The 15,725-nt window shown below is 36.4% G+C and overlaps 2 protein-coding genes across 4 annotated transcripts; one reads left to right on the top strand and one right to left on the bottom strand.

Annotated features, from left to right (window-relative positions):
• The first annotated feature begins 16 nt into the window (after nt 1-16).
• LOC127126925 (uncharacterized) lies at nt 17-1,255 on the top strand. Its single transcript, XM_051055967.1, has 2 exons — nt 17-160; nt 379-1,255. Exons 1-2 carry the CDS (start codon nt 29-31, stop codon nt 1,054-1,056), a joined length of 810 nt encoding a protein of 269 aa, XP_050911924.1. The 5' UTR covers nt 17-28; the 3' UTR covers nt 1,057-1,255.
• Nucleotides 1,256-1,401: 146 nt separating this feature from the next.
• On the bottom strand, nt 1,402-14,683 carry LOC127126923 (probable purine permease 11). 3 transcript variants are annotated; one of them, XM_051055958.1, is made up of 2 exons: nt 14,654-14,683; nt 1,402-2,789 (listed from the first exon to the last, which is right to left on the bottom strand). In XM_051055958.1, the coding sequence occupies exons 1-2, from the start codon at nt 14,658-14,660 to the stop codon at nt 1,702-1,704; spliced, it is 1,095 nt and encodes a 364-aa protein (XP_050911915.1). In that variant the 5' UTR covers nt 14,661-14,683; the 3' UTR covers nt 1,402-1,701. The 3 variants fall into 3 exon arrangements, with proteins under 3 accessions (XP_050911915.1, XP_050911914.1, XP_050911916.1); XM_051055957.1 differs by lacking the exon at nt 14,654-14,683 and adding an exon at nt 3,114-3,382; XM_051055959.1 differs by lacking the exon at nt 14,654-14,683 and adding an exon at nt 2,892-3,080.
• Between the last annotated feature and the right edge of the window lie 1,042 nt (nt 14,684-15,725).

Below are 15,725 nucleotides of genomic sequence, written 5' to 3'. Positions count from 1 at the left end.
CAGCCCAATTTCATCTTGTATCCTCAAGATGGATCTTCAAACTCCACATGACAAAAAGCTTGAAGACGATGAGAAACTGGTTTGTAGTAGCATCGACTCACCCCTTCACCAAGTGGCTCGTCTTCCTCATAACCATTCTTCCTACAATGAAGATTATTCGGTAACTTATCTTATTTACCTCCAATTCTAATTGTTGTCTCAAATATCTTACTTCTATTTGTTTTGTTCTGTTTAATGATTCTGAAACTGAAGCAATTTATCATTCCATTAATAGTTCTATGTATGTGGACTTTTCAATCTAAAGATTCAAAGTAGCATAATCTGGCTTACAATTTAAGACACTATATGAATTTATTTATGTTGTTTCATGCAATGCAGTTTGATTTCCCACCAATCAGTTTTACAGCATTCTTTGGAAGTAAGATCCTAAGAACTTGCTTGAAAAAAGTAAAGCAAAATAGCATTATTGGAAACAGGTCCTCTCACCTGGATAATAATGAATCGTGTGTTGCTCCTGGCTGTGATTTGGATTGGCAGCACAAACTGACTTCGGAACTGCATTGGTACAATACATACGTACCAAGAGACAGAAAGCTTCAGCATGACTATACCTACAAATACAATCAGCAGATACGTAAGGAAATCGTGGCATGTATTTCATCGTTTGTAGTCTCAACTACTGTCTTTCTAGGTATTTTCTACAGCATATGGAGCATCCTATTAAAAAGTACCAGTGTCCAGCCACTGCAAAAAGAACATGATCACGACCATTCCATCTGGCCGTCTTTGCTCGGATTGTTTGGTTTTATGGTGCTTATTTGTGCTGTTGCTGCAATGATTCTTGTTGGTGCGGTATTCACTCGAACGCAGAAAGCTACGCTTATCTTCTGGGTCGTTTTGATGCATCTCCAATCAGCTAACTCAATCATCGATGTTTTTGTAATACTAATCGGTGGACTTTTCATGGGGTGGTATGCTTTTTGGAGAAAAGCAACCACCAAAAGAAGTGATATGAATAAAGATGCTAAAAAGCTGTCAGCTCAAACAATTATATGAATGTGTGTGTTTATTTTAATATCAATGTTTCCTCTAGAATTTATGTTTGTAATTTGCAGCTGTAAGAAGTACCTTAGCCTAATGTTGTCATTCATATTCATATCATCATATGGATTTGTATACTGGGCATTTTCATGAATCTCCCCCTCCTACTGGGAGTTGTTTGTTTCTCTTCATCAATCGACATTGATTATTTCAACTTTTTTTATAAGTTATTTTGGGTATACATGATTGGATAAAGTAAAATAAAAAATATTGACAAGTAATTTAAATTTAAAAATAAAACAGAAAAAATGAAAGTAAAGTAAAGCAAAAATTAAGTAACTGCAATAACAAGAATTCCAATAATCACCAAGAGATTATTCAATTTATCACAAAAGCCATCGAACAAATATTTGGAAACAAAATAGCGGAGAATTTTGTTCAACTGAGACACCAATTAACCATTTCATTTATTTTTAAAAGTATACAATTAAATATCTAGAATGGCCAAGAGAACCTTGTATCTTTAGGAGTTCTCTATTTCTGTAGGACTGAAGAAGAAATAAACTCTAAAACTAGCAGTATTCTGCACCTAAGGATTTAAAACCAGAAAGAAAAGGGTATGTGGAAAATATGTTTGGATGATGCAAAAATTGAATATTCTCAACATGAAGATTCGTCGTGAGGCTTAGAAGCAACAGCCCGTGCACGTCTTGCCATTAAATCATCGAGATAATTCTGATAGATATATGAAGCAAAACCCCATAAAGCCATAAGCATGGAAATTATCTTCACCCCATTCATCTTATCATGAAAAACTATCACAGCAGCAATAGGAGTAATAGCCAAAGAGACAGTACTGATAACATTAGAGTAGAGAGAAGACACTAGGAAAATCAAGCCAACCACACCAACAGAACAAACCTGCCACGCTATTGCTGTCCAAACCAAAGTCATTACGTAAGCAACTTCTCCTTTCTGAAAACCCTTCATTTCTCCGTGCAAAGTATGCCATTCCCCACTTGCAAATAGGCCTATTGTGGAAGCACAGGTCGCGACAAGTGAAGTATAGATTTGCATTTCCAAAACAACGGAAAATGTCTCCTTTTTCAGAACCTTCTCGAAGGTCAGTTGCATGAGGGAAAGCAAAAGAGAGTAGAGTGCAGAAGCTCCAAGAGTACAAAGGAAACCAATAACATATTTTCCCTTTGGGATACCGGACGGAGCATCTGCGTCTTCATTAACAGCAAGTAATGAAGAAGATAAAGTGAGAATCACGGTCGAGTTTATGATCAAAACAGTGAACTTTTGAGAGTTGAGAAAATAGGAGAAAACTGCATTGAAAGCTAACTGAGATGCACAAATCAGTGCATAGGTAGAAGCAGAGAGGTACAAGAGTCCTTGTGAATACATCATATTATCAGCAGCAATCACGATTCCAAGAACAAAATATATCAAAGCGACCAGTTTAACGGAAGGTGGAACCGAAGAAGTTGAAGCTTCCGGGGGAGAAGGAATTGTGAAGAATGGAATTAACAACAAGGGGAAAGCAATAGTTTGGACTAAAGTAGCCATCCATGTGCTTTTTCCACCTTGGTCGTAATAAAATCTTCCGAGGATAACCGCAACAGATTGTCCCATAATAAGAAAAAATATGCTGAGTGCCACGAGAGACCACCATTGCCATCGCTTGTATCTGTAAAACGGTAGTTCAGAAATTGTCCCCGCTATGATATTCGGTTCTTCATTATCTGTCATCAAAAGCAACATTAAGTTTAGCATCAAAAGAAAAGTAAATATAAAAAGGAGGAGAAAGAGCCAATTTTAAATCATGCAAGTTGAATTTAGTTTACCTATCTCAACTTTTCACAAGTTATCTCATCTAAAAAGTGATAGGAATTTTTTCATTAGTGAAGACTCTTACATATTTTAAACCTAACCAGCAACAGAATAATATGATAAATCCCTCCCTAGATACAATCAGAATTATGAAAAACACAAACATGTGAAAAACTTAATGGATTAATTAAAAAATCACATGGAAACTAGGTTAGAGTGGAAAGAGAGAGGTATACCAGGCATGTTGTGGAGAAGGGGAGAATGAATTTTGACGTTGAAAGTGAAGGAGAGAGGGGTTTTGAAGAGTATAGACGAAAGGGTTTGAAGAACACGTCCTTATTGGTGAGATATAAAAGGTTAAAATGAATAGAATAAGATTCAGTTGAGAAATTTGGATGGGTTTAATTGTAAGATGAATGAATCCAAAACTATACTGACTAGTCTGAGTGTGATGCGACGACCGAGAAGGGTAGCGCGTGTGGGTTTAGTTATACTGATTTCAGGAAAAACTCCAAAATCAAAATTAATTCTAAAAATAGATATTGAGAGAATTACTATTTAATAGGAATTTATCAATTTATCATGTTGTTTCTATAATTTCAAAACTGATAGGATTTTTTTTTTTTCCAAAACTGTAAAATTTAACGCGTATTATTAATTTTTTTAAAAAAACTTTATTTAAAAATTGATTAAATATTATAAATTATATTTTTTTCTCATATGATATTAAAGGAAAAAAAATATACACCGACAATGTAAATAATTTTACACTTCCAACCAATCAACGACATATATTCCACCACGTGTAGGTGCACTATCTTTAATTTCATCAATAAATATATAAATACAACACAACTTTTTGATATTACTTTATCAATGCGACTAATTTTTACAATATTTATAAATTAAATTGAAAATAGGAGTAACTACGTCTACTATAACAAATAAAATTTATAAATTTATATTTTTCTATTGTTTATTTAAAATAAAAGTCTAAATTAAATATTTTGGGGGATTATAAAGAATTTTTTACGAAAATAATTCAATTTTTCAAGAAAACTCCCAAAATAACCATGATTTCAAAAAAAAATCCAAAGTACCCCACTTTTAGGAGGAGACGTCAATTCAATTGGCGACTCCTCTTAAAAATTGAATGGAAACGTCAATTGTATTGGCTATGGCACATGCCCTAGCCAATCCAATTGGCGTCCATGTGTATCAGTTGAGAGGAGACGCCAATTGGATTGGCGCCTCAGTGTAAAATGCATTTTTTTGTTATAAATAGATGTGTTGTGTGAATCATTGTTCCACATCTCATTTCATCATTTGGCAATCATGTTTGGTGTTCGTCGTCGATACGGAAAGGTGATTTATGCGAGAGACAAACCTTAGATGTTGATGTTGTTCTAGAACATCACTATGTTCGATCAACTGAAGAGGGAGCTAGTTCGTTGGTTAGATGGAAAAATGCCAGAAGGGGAAAAAATTATAAGTATTGAGAGATTCGACAGTATCTTAGGTTAGGTGCGAATGAAAACTGATAAGCATGCTAGGAAAATGATGTTCGGTCAAGATGACATCAATTTGATTGTTGTAATCAGTTAAAAATATTTATGTTTTCAGTTAGCTTATTTTGTACTGATGTTTGTTGTGAACCCGTTGTAACAAAAACTTTATGATATATAATGATTGAAGGTTGCAGAAATACAATGTTACAAAAAGCTTATGACTCAGATGATGCTCCTCGATTGGGACAGTTGTTCTTGTTGTGTCCTAGTTGACGACAGATACTACATAATCTTATCATTTTATCTGTCGAATCCATTTCTGTCCTGATACGTGTGTTGTTTGGCCTTCCTTTTTTCTTTCTATGCATCTCGTCGTGGTGCCAAACTATATCACCTTTGTATGGAGACCATTATTCCTCCATTGGTAGTATCGAGAAGCTTTTATTATATACATTCATGACGGTGACGGCCTTGTACACATCAGATAAATGGTTGTAAGCGTCTTGACGAGTATATGCGCATGCTGCAATGACATGGGAGCAAGGAATGCGGAAGGCCTGAAATTTTCCACAGTCGCACCAACTTCTGTTTAGTCTAACAGCATATGCTAAATTTGGTATCCCCTCTTTGTGGTCCATTATTTCATGGACGCTGAAATTTTGCCTATGATGGTCAAACACTGTTACAGCGTGTGTGCTAGCTTTGATGCTCTCCTCTTTCATGACTTTCATGCAACACTCACTGAATACTTTCCCAGACATTAACACCGCACTCCATCTTTCACCTCTGGTTGCAAACGTGGAAGCCAACCTATAATAGGTCGATCTTACCAAGGCGGTTATTGGCAAATTTCTAATTCCTTTGAATACCCTGTTCATGCATTCCACAAGGTTTGTTGTCATGTGGCCTCATCGATAACCTCCATCAAATGCCCTTGTCCATTGCTCTACTGGTATGTTATTTAGTCATCGTATTGCGTCTTCATTGGACAGTCTAATTTCATCACGATAATATTGAAATGATTGTTGAGTTAGAGCATATCCAGCATTCACCACCTTCTTGCGAAGATTCTTATCTTTTATTACACGCATGAAGTTTTATGAAATATGTCTAATGCAATAGACATGGGTAGAAGGAGGATCATGTCATCCATTGTCATGGTTGTTGTAGGCACTCTCAATGGTAGCATGTCTATCAGAAATTAAACAGAGATTGGCTTGTCAAGCCACATGCGTTCTGAGGTGTCGATGAAAGAAACACCATCCACCAGTTGTTTCACCTTCAACCAGAGCAAAGGCAATATGAAAGACATTGTTGTTGCCGTCTTGTGCAACCGCCATAAGCAAAGTACCCTTGTATTTGTCGTATAACCAAGTGCCATCAATCTGAATAATAGGTTTGCAGAATGCGAAACCTTTGATGCATGGGTCAAACGCCCAAAAGAGACGGTCAAAGATTTTATTACTTGTAACACAGGTTCTGTCTGGCATCATTGCTGGCAATGTCTCCATAATTGCCACAATTCTTGAGACATATGTTTTTAGTGCCCATAAAAACCGTGGCAATTCTTGTTGGTGTAAGCCCTAAAGGCCAATACTTTTGGTACTTGTATCAAATTATTTATTAATAATAAAAGGTTTTTTCTTTATTATGTTTGTTTAATAAAGTCCCTAGAATAGCTAGTCCGTTTAATGTATCAAGTGTGACTTAATCATGAGATCACATTAAACATAAGGACACTATTCTTAAAGTATCCGTAGTCGTTCTTTATTGTGAAGTGGGATAACATTAAAGCATTAAGACTATTATGTATATAGACTGATTATCACATCTCATGAATCATAGGTATGAATATTAAGAGTAATATTTATACTCGATTGACCCATTGTGAGAATACTATATAAAATATTATGCAAAGTGTCATAAGTTATTCTCATGTTAATAATGGTGTATACCACCCTTCGACCTGAAACCACTATGGACCCTAGATGTAGAGTCAAGTGCCTTATTGCTGATCAAACATTGTCCATAACTGGATGACCATAAAAACAGTTGATGGGTACTCCACGAAGCATGCTGAGGGACATAAGTGACCTAGATGGAATTTATCCATCCTGCGTAATAGGATAAATGTCTATGGGCCCAATATTGAACTGGACAAGGATGACACGGTCTATGCCTTGTGTTCAATATAGACATAAAGGCAAAAGGGTAATTGTACACATAAGTATTATCACAAAAGGATTTGTCAGATCACATGACATTTTCGTGTCTTGGGTAGCAGTGATGTGTTGCTAGATACCGCTCATTGTTTATTATGTTAAATACGTGATTTAATATAATTGACAATGCCGCAAAAACCTACAGGGTCACACACAAAAGGACGAATTGATGAGAGATAGAGTAACTAAGGAACACCGTAAGGTACGATGCACTTAAGTGAATTGTAGAACATCGTAAGGTACGGTGTACTTAAGTAGAATACGAAATATGGTAAGGTACTGCGCGCTTAAGTGATTTTAGCATATTATAAGATATGGGCCACATACACTTAAGTGGGTTTTTTAGCTTGCAGCCCACACAATGTTGGATAAATAAATCCAGCGTCACCCTTAGGGATTCGAATAGGCTTAACATCCCAACCCATGGCGCTTAGAGGGAGCTTACAAACCTCGCTTTAGGTGCAGCCCCTGAGGGCTCATACTATAAGGAAATAAAGTTGCACCCTCACTAACAGCAATTGCTTTTAGCGCAGTGGTAAGCGCTTGATCCTACAAGTGGTATCAGAGCATGGTCATGGGTTCGAATCCCCCCGGCTGACACTGGGGGGGAGATTGTTGGATAAATAAATCCAGCGTCACCCTTAGGGATTCGAATGGGCTTAACATCCCAACCCATGGCGCTTAGAGGGAGCTTACAAACCTCGCTTTAGGTGCAGCCCCCGAGGGCTCATACTATAAGGAAATAAAGTTGCACCCTCACTAACAGCAATTGCTTTTAGCGCAGTGGTAAGCGCTTGATCCTACACACAAGTGGTTCTATAAATAGTAGAACCCTTATGTAGAAACATTTGTGCAATTGCAATTTCGTTTCTCTCTCTCTCTCTCTCACACACACACACACACACTCAAAGCCTTCATTCGTAGCAGCTAGCACTGAGATTGAAGGAATCCGTTCGTATGGACTGAGTAGAGGCGTTGTCATCGTTCAACGTTCGTGATCGCTCCGTAGATCTGCATCAAAGTTTACAATCGCCACAAGATGTAACGATTCTATCACTGATCATGCCCATTTGTAAGGATCACTAAAGGAGAAAATTTAAAATCTTGTTGCGTTTTGGATCGCTCTTCTCCTTCAGTGGTATCAGAGCCACTTATGAAACCATGCATTTAATAGTTGTTTATTTTCTGTATTTTCTGTATTAATATGATTAAAAGACATATTGAATCAAAGAATAAACGAGTAATTAAATTTGGCATCATGTGTGTACGATTTGGATGATTGATGTTGACTATGCTTCAGAATCCGACATTGGTATGGTGAAGCAGCGATACATCGATCGTCCATAGGTTACGCGATTGAGATCGATCAAGTTATATATATGATATAAGTAATCCTGAGGCAAAAATACGGTATATATGATATATTGTTTCTGTTTCGTTCATTCAAACACTTAATGGTTGTTTTCCTTTTAGCGATCAATGGTCATTTGCTTCTTGATCCGACATTAGTATGGGGAAGCAATGATGTGTTGATCAATCATACTGAATTAACAATTGAGGTGTGTTTGACGGACTGAAATTGGTGCATTAGGGTTAATGATGGCACAAGGGTTGTGCTGTCAAAGAGTTATGCGATTAGGGTTGTGATTGCGCAAGAGTTATGCTTTTGAAATTCTGGTATCAGATATAAGATGTCGAAGGTAATGTCACGACACTAATATCTATTAACACATAATGGATAAAGATACAGAATGGTAAAGCAAATAACACAAGTAATTGTTAACCCAGTTCGGTGCAACTCACCTACGTCTGGGGGCTACCAAGCCAGGAAGGAAATTCACTAAAATAGAATTAGTTCAAAGACTCTTCGTACACTTCAACAAGTTACAGTCTTTCTCACTTAATCTCTACCCGTGCAATTTCTACCTAAGCACTCTTAGATATGAGAACCCACTCACTTCCCTACAATCACACACCAGTGATTTTAAACAACAATCCCTTGAGAAAAGAAAATACTTTTCAATTACACACTCTTGATTTTATTTCACAGTTTCAATAAAGAAGACACACTCTTGATCTTGCTTCACAGCTTTGATCAAGAAGACACACACTTTTGCTTAACGGCTTTAGAGTGACAAGTTACAACCACAAATCAGTCCAATTCAATCACCAATGGATGACTTGAATGACCTACAAGTCCCACGACTAAACAGACACAAACCCTAGCTCTCTCTCTATATTTCGCTCAATATTGGTTGTGTATTCAAACAGGTTTTCTAAGTCCCTTTTTATAGACTCCTCTTAAAAATTGAATGGAGACGCCAATTGGATTGGCTATGGCACATGCCCTAGCCAATCCAATTGGTTGTGTATCAATTGAGAGGAGACGCCAATTGGATTGGCGCCTCGGTGTAAAATGCATTTTTTTGTTATAAATAGATGTGTTGTGTGAATCATTGTTCCACATCTTATTTTATCATTTGGCAATCATGTTTGGTGTTCGTCGCCGATACGGAAGGGTGATTTATACGAGAGACAAACCTCAAATATTGATGTTGTTCTGGAACATCACTATGTTCGATCAATTGGAGAGGGAGCTGGTTCGTTGGTTAGATGGAAAAATGCCAGAAGGGGAAAAAATTAGAAGTATTGAGAGATTCGACAGTATCTTTGGTTAGGTTTGAATGAAAACTGATAAGGATGCTAGGAAAATGATGTTCGGTCGAGATGACATCAATTTGATTGTTGTAATCAGTTAAAAATATTTATGTTTTCAGTTAGCTTATTTTGTACTGATGTTTGTTGTGAACCCCGTTGTAACAAAAACTTTATGATATATAATGATTGAAGGTTGCAGAAATACAATGTTACAAAAAGCTTATGACTCAGATGATGCTCCTCGATTGGGACAGTTGTTCTTGTTGTGTCCTGGTTGACGACAGATACTACATAATCTTATCATTTTATCTATCGAATCCATTTCTGTCCTGATGCGTGTGTTGTTTGGCCTTCCTTTTTTCTTTCTATGCATCTCGTCATTGTGCCAAACTATATCACCTTCGTATGGAGACCATTATTCCTCCATTGGTAGTACCGAGAAGCTTTTATTATATACATTCATGACGATGACGGCCTTGTACACATCAGATAAATGGTTGTAAGCGTCTTGACGAGTATATGCGCATGCTGCAATGACATGGGAGCAAGGAATGCGGAAGGCCTAGAATTTTCCATAGTCGCACCAACTTCTATTTAGTCTAACAACATAGGCTATATTTGGTATCCCCTCTTTGTGGTCCATTATTTCATGGACGCTGAAATTTTGCCTATGATGGTCAAACACTGTTACAGCGTGTGTGCTAGCTTTAATGCTCTCCTATTTCATGACTTTCATGCAACACTCACTGAATACTTTCCCAGACATTAACACCGCACTCCATCTTTCACCTCTGGTTGCGAACGTGGAAGCCAACCTATAATAGGTCGATCTTACCAAGGCGGTTATTGGCATATTTCTAATTCCTTTGAATACCCCGTTCATGCATTCTACAAGGTTTGTTGTCATGTGGCCCCATTGACAACCTCCATCAAATGCCCTTGTCCATTGCTCTACTGGTATGTTATTTAGTCATCTTATTGCATCTTCATTGGACAGTCTACTTTCATCATGATAATATTGAAATGACGGTTGAGTTAGAGCATACCCAGCATTCACCACCTTCTTGCGAAGATTCTTATCTTTTATTACACGCATGAAGTTTTATGCAATATGTATAATGCAATAGACATGGGTAGAAGGAGGATCATGTCATCCATTGTCATGGTTGTTGTAGGCACTCTCAATGGTAGCATGTCTATCAGAAATTAAACAGAGATTGGCTTGTCAAGCCATATGCGTTCTGAGGTGTCGATGAAAGAAACATCATCCACCAGCTGTTTCACCTTCAACCAGAGCAAAGGCAATGGGAAAGACATTGTTGTTGCCGTCTTGTGCAACCGCCATAAGCAAAGTACCCTTGTATTTGTCGTATAACCATGCATGGGTTAAGCGCCCAAAAGAGACGGTGAAAGATTCTATTACCTGTAACACAGGTTCCGTCTGGCATCATTGATGGCAATGTCTCCATAATTGCCACAATTCCTAGGACATGTGTTTTTAGTGCCCATAAAAACCGTGGCAATTCTTGTTGGTGTAAGCCCTAGAGGCCAATACTTTTGGTACTTGTATCAAATTATTTATTAATAATAAAAGGCTTTTTCTTTATTATGTTTGTTTAATAAAGTCCCTAAAATAGCTAGTCTGTTTAATGTATCAAGTGTGACTTAATCATGAGATCACATTAAACATAAGGACAATATTCTTAAAGTATCCGTACTCGAGCTTTATTGTGAAGTGGGATAATATTAAAGCATTAAGAGTTTTATGTATATATACTGATGATCACATCTCATGGATCATGGATAAGGAGTTATCAAGTCTTAGACATAGGTATAAATATTAAGAGTAATATTTATACTAGATTGATCCGCTATGAGAATATTATATAGAATGTTATACAAAGTGTCATAAGTTATTCTCATGGTGATAATGGTGTATACCACCCTTCGGCCTGAAACCACTATGGACCCTAGATGTAGAGTCAAATGCCTTATTGTTGATCAAATATTATCCGTAATTGGATGACCATAAAAATAGTTGATGGGTACTCCACGAAGCATGTTGAGGGACATAAGTGACCTAGATGGAATTTGCTCATCCTGCGTAACAGGATAAATGTCTATGGGCCCAATATTGAACTAGACAAGGATGACATAGTCTATGCCTTGTGTTCAATATAGACATAAGGGTAAAAGCGTAATTGTACACATAAGTATTATCACAAAAGGATTTGTCAGATCACATGACATTTTCGTGTCTTGGGTAGCAGTGATGTGTTGCTAGACACTGCTCACTGTTTATTATATTAAATACGTGATTTAATATAATTGTCAATGTCGCGAAAACCTACAAGGTCACACACAAAAGGACGGATTGATGAAAGATAGAGTAACTAAGGAACACTGTAAGGTACGGTGCACTTAAGTGAATTGTAGAACATCGTAAGGTACGGTGTACTTAAGTAGAATACGAAATATGGTAAGGTACCACGCGCTTAACTGATTTTGGCATATTATAAAATATGGGCCACATACACTTAAGTGGGCTTTTTAGCTTGCAACTCACACAAGTGGTTCTATAAATAGAACCCTTATGCAGAAGCATTTGTGCAGTTGTAATTTCGTTTCTCTCTCTCTCTCTCTCTCTCTCTCTCTCACACACACACACACACACACACACTCAAAGCCTTCATTCATAACATCTAGCACTGAGATTGAAGGAATCTGTTCGTGTGGACTGAGTAGAGGCGTTGTCATCGTTCAACGTTCGTGATCGCTTCGTAGATCTGCATCAAAGTTTACAATCGCCACAAGAGGTAACGATTCTATCACTGATCATGCCCATTCGTAAGGATCACTTAAGGAGAAAAATTTAAATTCCGCTGCGTTTTGGATCGCTCTTCTCCTTCAGTGGTAACAGGGCCACTTACGAAACCATGCATTTGATAGTTGTTTATTTTCTATATTTTCTGTATTAATACGATTAAAAGACAGAATGAATCAAAGAATAAACGAGTAATTAAATTTGGCATCATGTGTGTACGATTTGGATGATTGATGTTGACTATGCTTCAGAATCCGACATTGGTATGGTGAAGCAGCGATACATCGATCGTCCATAGGTTACGCAATTGAGATCTATCAAGTTATATATGTGATATAAGTAATCCTTATGCAAAAATACGGTATATATGATATATTGTTTCTGTTTCGTTCATTCAAACATTTAATGGTTGTTTTCCTTTGAGCGATCAATGGACATTCGCTTCTTGATCCGGCATTAGTATGGTGAAACAATGATGTGTTGATCAATCATACTAAATTAACAATCGAGGTGTGTTTGACGGTCTGAAATTGGTGCATTAGGGTTTATGACGGCACAAGGGTTGTGCTGTCAAAGAGTTATGTGATTAGGGTTGTGATTGCGCAAAAGTTGTGCTTTAAAGTATCAAGTGTTGATGCGAAAAACGATGTCGATTTCAAATGAATTGTTCATTAAAATTTTGAGTCTGGGCGTTGCCCCTGCAATCCCACAGGGGGCGCTTCCCCCTTGAACCCTGTCCGCCGAACGGTCAGCGAAACCACCATCCACTGACGGGGCAACGGAACCCCCGGCTAACTCTGCGTAGTGTGATCAGTCGCCGAAATTTAATTTGGTTCTAATTAATTAACATAATTTAAATTAATAATAATGTGTTTATTATTATTGTCTTATGGTTATCGGTTATGGTCTTAGTTTTCCTTTATTTTGTTTGGGGATTTTAAAATACGACCTGCGTGTCGTGCCTCTCTTTCAATCTCTTAATGTAACTTCTTTTCTCATCTCACTCCCTCGTATGTAAAACGAGTTTCTTTTATGTAATATAATATCATGAATAAAGAGAATAATTCAATATCAAAGGAGGACAACCTTGAAGATATTGCTTGGAGAAGCTTATATCGTTATTAGGTTACCTTAGGTTCTCTCATTGGCTTGGGAGAACAATTGCGTTATGGGCCATAATTGTTTCATTATGTATGTTGATGCATGTGAGAGACGATTTATGTGATAAATAAGCCGGTGAGATCAGAATAATTGCAAATTCCCTCAAATTAAATATTAAGTTTATGCTTTCCAAGTTTTAGCACTCATCAAGACTAGTATTGAATAATGTAGGTTTTGCCTACGCGAGGTGCATGTTCTATATTAGTAAGGTGCGATGGCATAATTTAATATCTAATTACTAAAACAATGGGTCAAACTTAACTAAACAAATTATAATAAGATTATATATGTTTAGAAGCAAGAGTTGGAAATGATCCATGTGATGGATTAGAATAAGGAGTTATTCACCTAACTAAAATATTCGAGAGTTGTATTAGATACAATTGGAAGGAGTTCCTACCTAAATAACATAGTTTTGTGTAATCCGCCTACGCGGACTTAAAACAAAGTGAAATGTGGATCTCGACCCACTAGAAAATATTCCAACGGGATTTTCCGAATCAAATGGTGAGGGTCATTTGTTTTAAGTAAAATAGTGGGAGCATATTTAACTAAAGGCCTAATTAAATATGTTATTGATACTTATATTTTTATTATTTTCATGTAGATTACAATGATAACAAACACCTCTAACAATATTTTGCGATCAATCCTTGACAAGGAAAAATTGTCTGGGACAAATTTTCTGGATTGACACCGAAATCTGAGGATTGTCCTCAAACATGATAGAAAGTTGTATGTCTTGCAGAAACCTATTCCTAAAGAGGAATCTCCTAGTTCTGCACCTAAGGCAGAAAGAGATGCTTATAAGAAGTATGTCGATGATGCCAATGAAACTGCTTGCCTCATGCTAGCTACCATGAACTCAGAGTTGCAAGAACAACATGAGAATATGGCAGCGTTCGATATGATCGAACACTTGAAGATGCTCTTTCAAGAGCAAGCAAGGCATGAAAGGTTTGAAGTTTTAAAAGCCTTTTTTCAAGGCAAGTTAGTTAAGGGAGACCTTGTAGGTCCCCATGTGCTCAAGATGATTGGGTATGTGGAGAACCTTGAGAGATTGGGTTTTCCTCTTGGAAAGGAACTTGCGACTGATTTGATCTTGCAATCGTTGTTAGATAGATTTGGTCAATTTGTCCTTAATTTCAATATGAATGATATGGACAAATCTCTTCCTGAACTGCTAGCCATCTTAAGAACTGCTGAGCAGAATCTGAAGTCAAAAGGGAAGTCTAGAAACAATCAGAATTATGAAAAACACTAATAATAATAATAATAAACATGTGAAAAACATAATGGATTTATTAAAAAATCACATGGAAATTAGGTTACAGTGGGGAGAGAGAGAGAGAGAGAGAGAGAGAGAGAGAGAGAGAGAGAGAGAGAGAGAGAGAGAGGTATACCAGGCATGTTGTGGAAAAGGGGAGAATGAATTTTGACGTTGAAAGTGAAGGAAAGAGGGGTTTTGAAGAGTAGTGACGAAAGGGTTTGAAGAACACGTCCTTATTGGTGAGATATAAAAGGTTAAAATGAATAGAATAAGATTCAGTTGAGAAATTTGGATGGTTTAATTGTAAGATGAATAAATCCAAAACTATACTGACTAGTCTGAGTGTGATGCGACGACCGAGAAGGGTAGCGCGTGTGGGTTTAGTTATACTGCAATTCAGGAAAAACTCCAAAATGAACTGTCAATACTCTCAATCTCAAGGCTCAACTAGTAATAAATTAATTCTAAAAATAGATATTGAGAGAATTACCATTTAATAGGAATTTATCAATTTATCATGTTGTTTCTATAATTTCAAAACTAATAGGATTTTTTTTTTGTTTGTTTGCCAAAACTGTAAAATTTAACGCGTATTACTAATTTTCTTTAAAAAACTTTATTTAAAAATTGATTAAATATTATAAATTATAGTTTTTTCTCATATGATATTAAAGGAAAAAAAATATACACCGATAATGTAAATAATTTTACACTTCCAACCAATCAACGACATATATTCCACCACAGTGTTAAATAATTTTACACTTGTGTAGGTGCACTATTTTTAATTTCATCGATAAATATATAAATACAACACAACTTTTTGATATTACTTTATCAATGCGACTAATTTTTATAATATTTATAAATTAAATTGGAAATAGGAGTAACTACGTCTACTATAACAAATAAAATTTATAAATATATATTTTTCTATTGTTTATTTAAAATAAAAGTCTAAATTAAATGTTTTGGGGGATTATAAAGAATTTTTACGAAAATAATTCAATTTTTCAAGGAAATTCCCCAAATAACCCTGATTTCAAAAAAAATCTCAAAGTACCCCACTTTTAGGAGGAGGCGTCAATTCAATTGGCGACTCCTCTTAAAAATTGAATGGAGACGCCAATTGAATTGGCTATGGCACATGCCCTAGCCAATCCAATTGGTTGTGTATCAGTTGAGAGGAGACGCCAATTGGATTG

The sequence above is a fragment of the Lathyrus oleraceus genome, chromosome 3 (genome assembly GCF_024323335.1).
Source record: "Lathyrus oleraceus cultivar Zhongwan6 chromosome 3, CAAS_Psat_ZW6_1.0, whole genome shotgun sequence".
Taxonomy (NCBI): Eukaryota; Viridiplantae; Streptophyta; class Magnoliopsida; order Fabales; family Fabaceae; genus Lathyrus; species Lathyrus oleraceus.
This window is presented reverse-complemented; position numbering and strand designations above follow the sequence as displayed.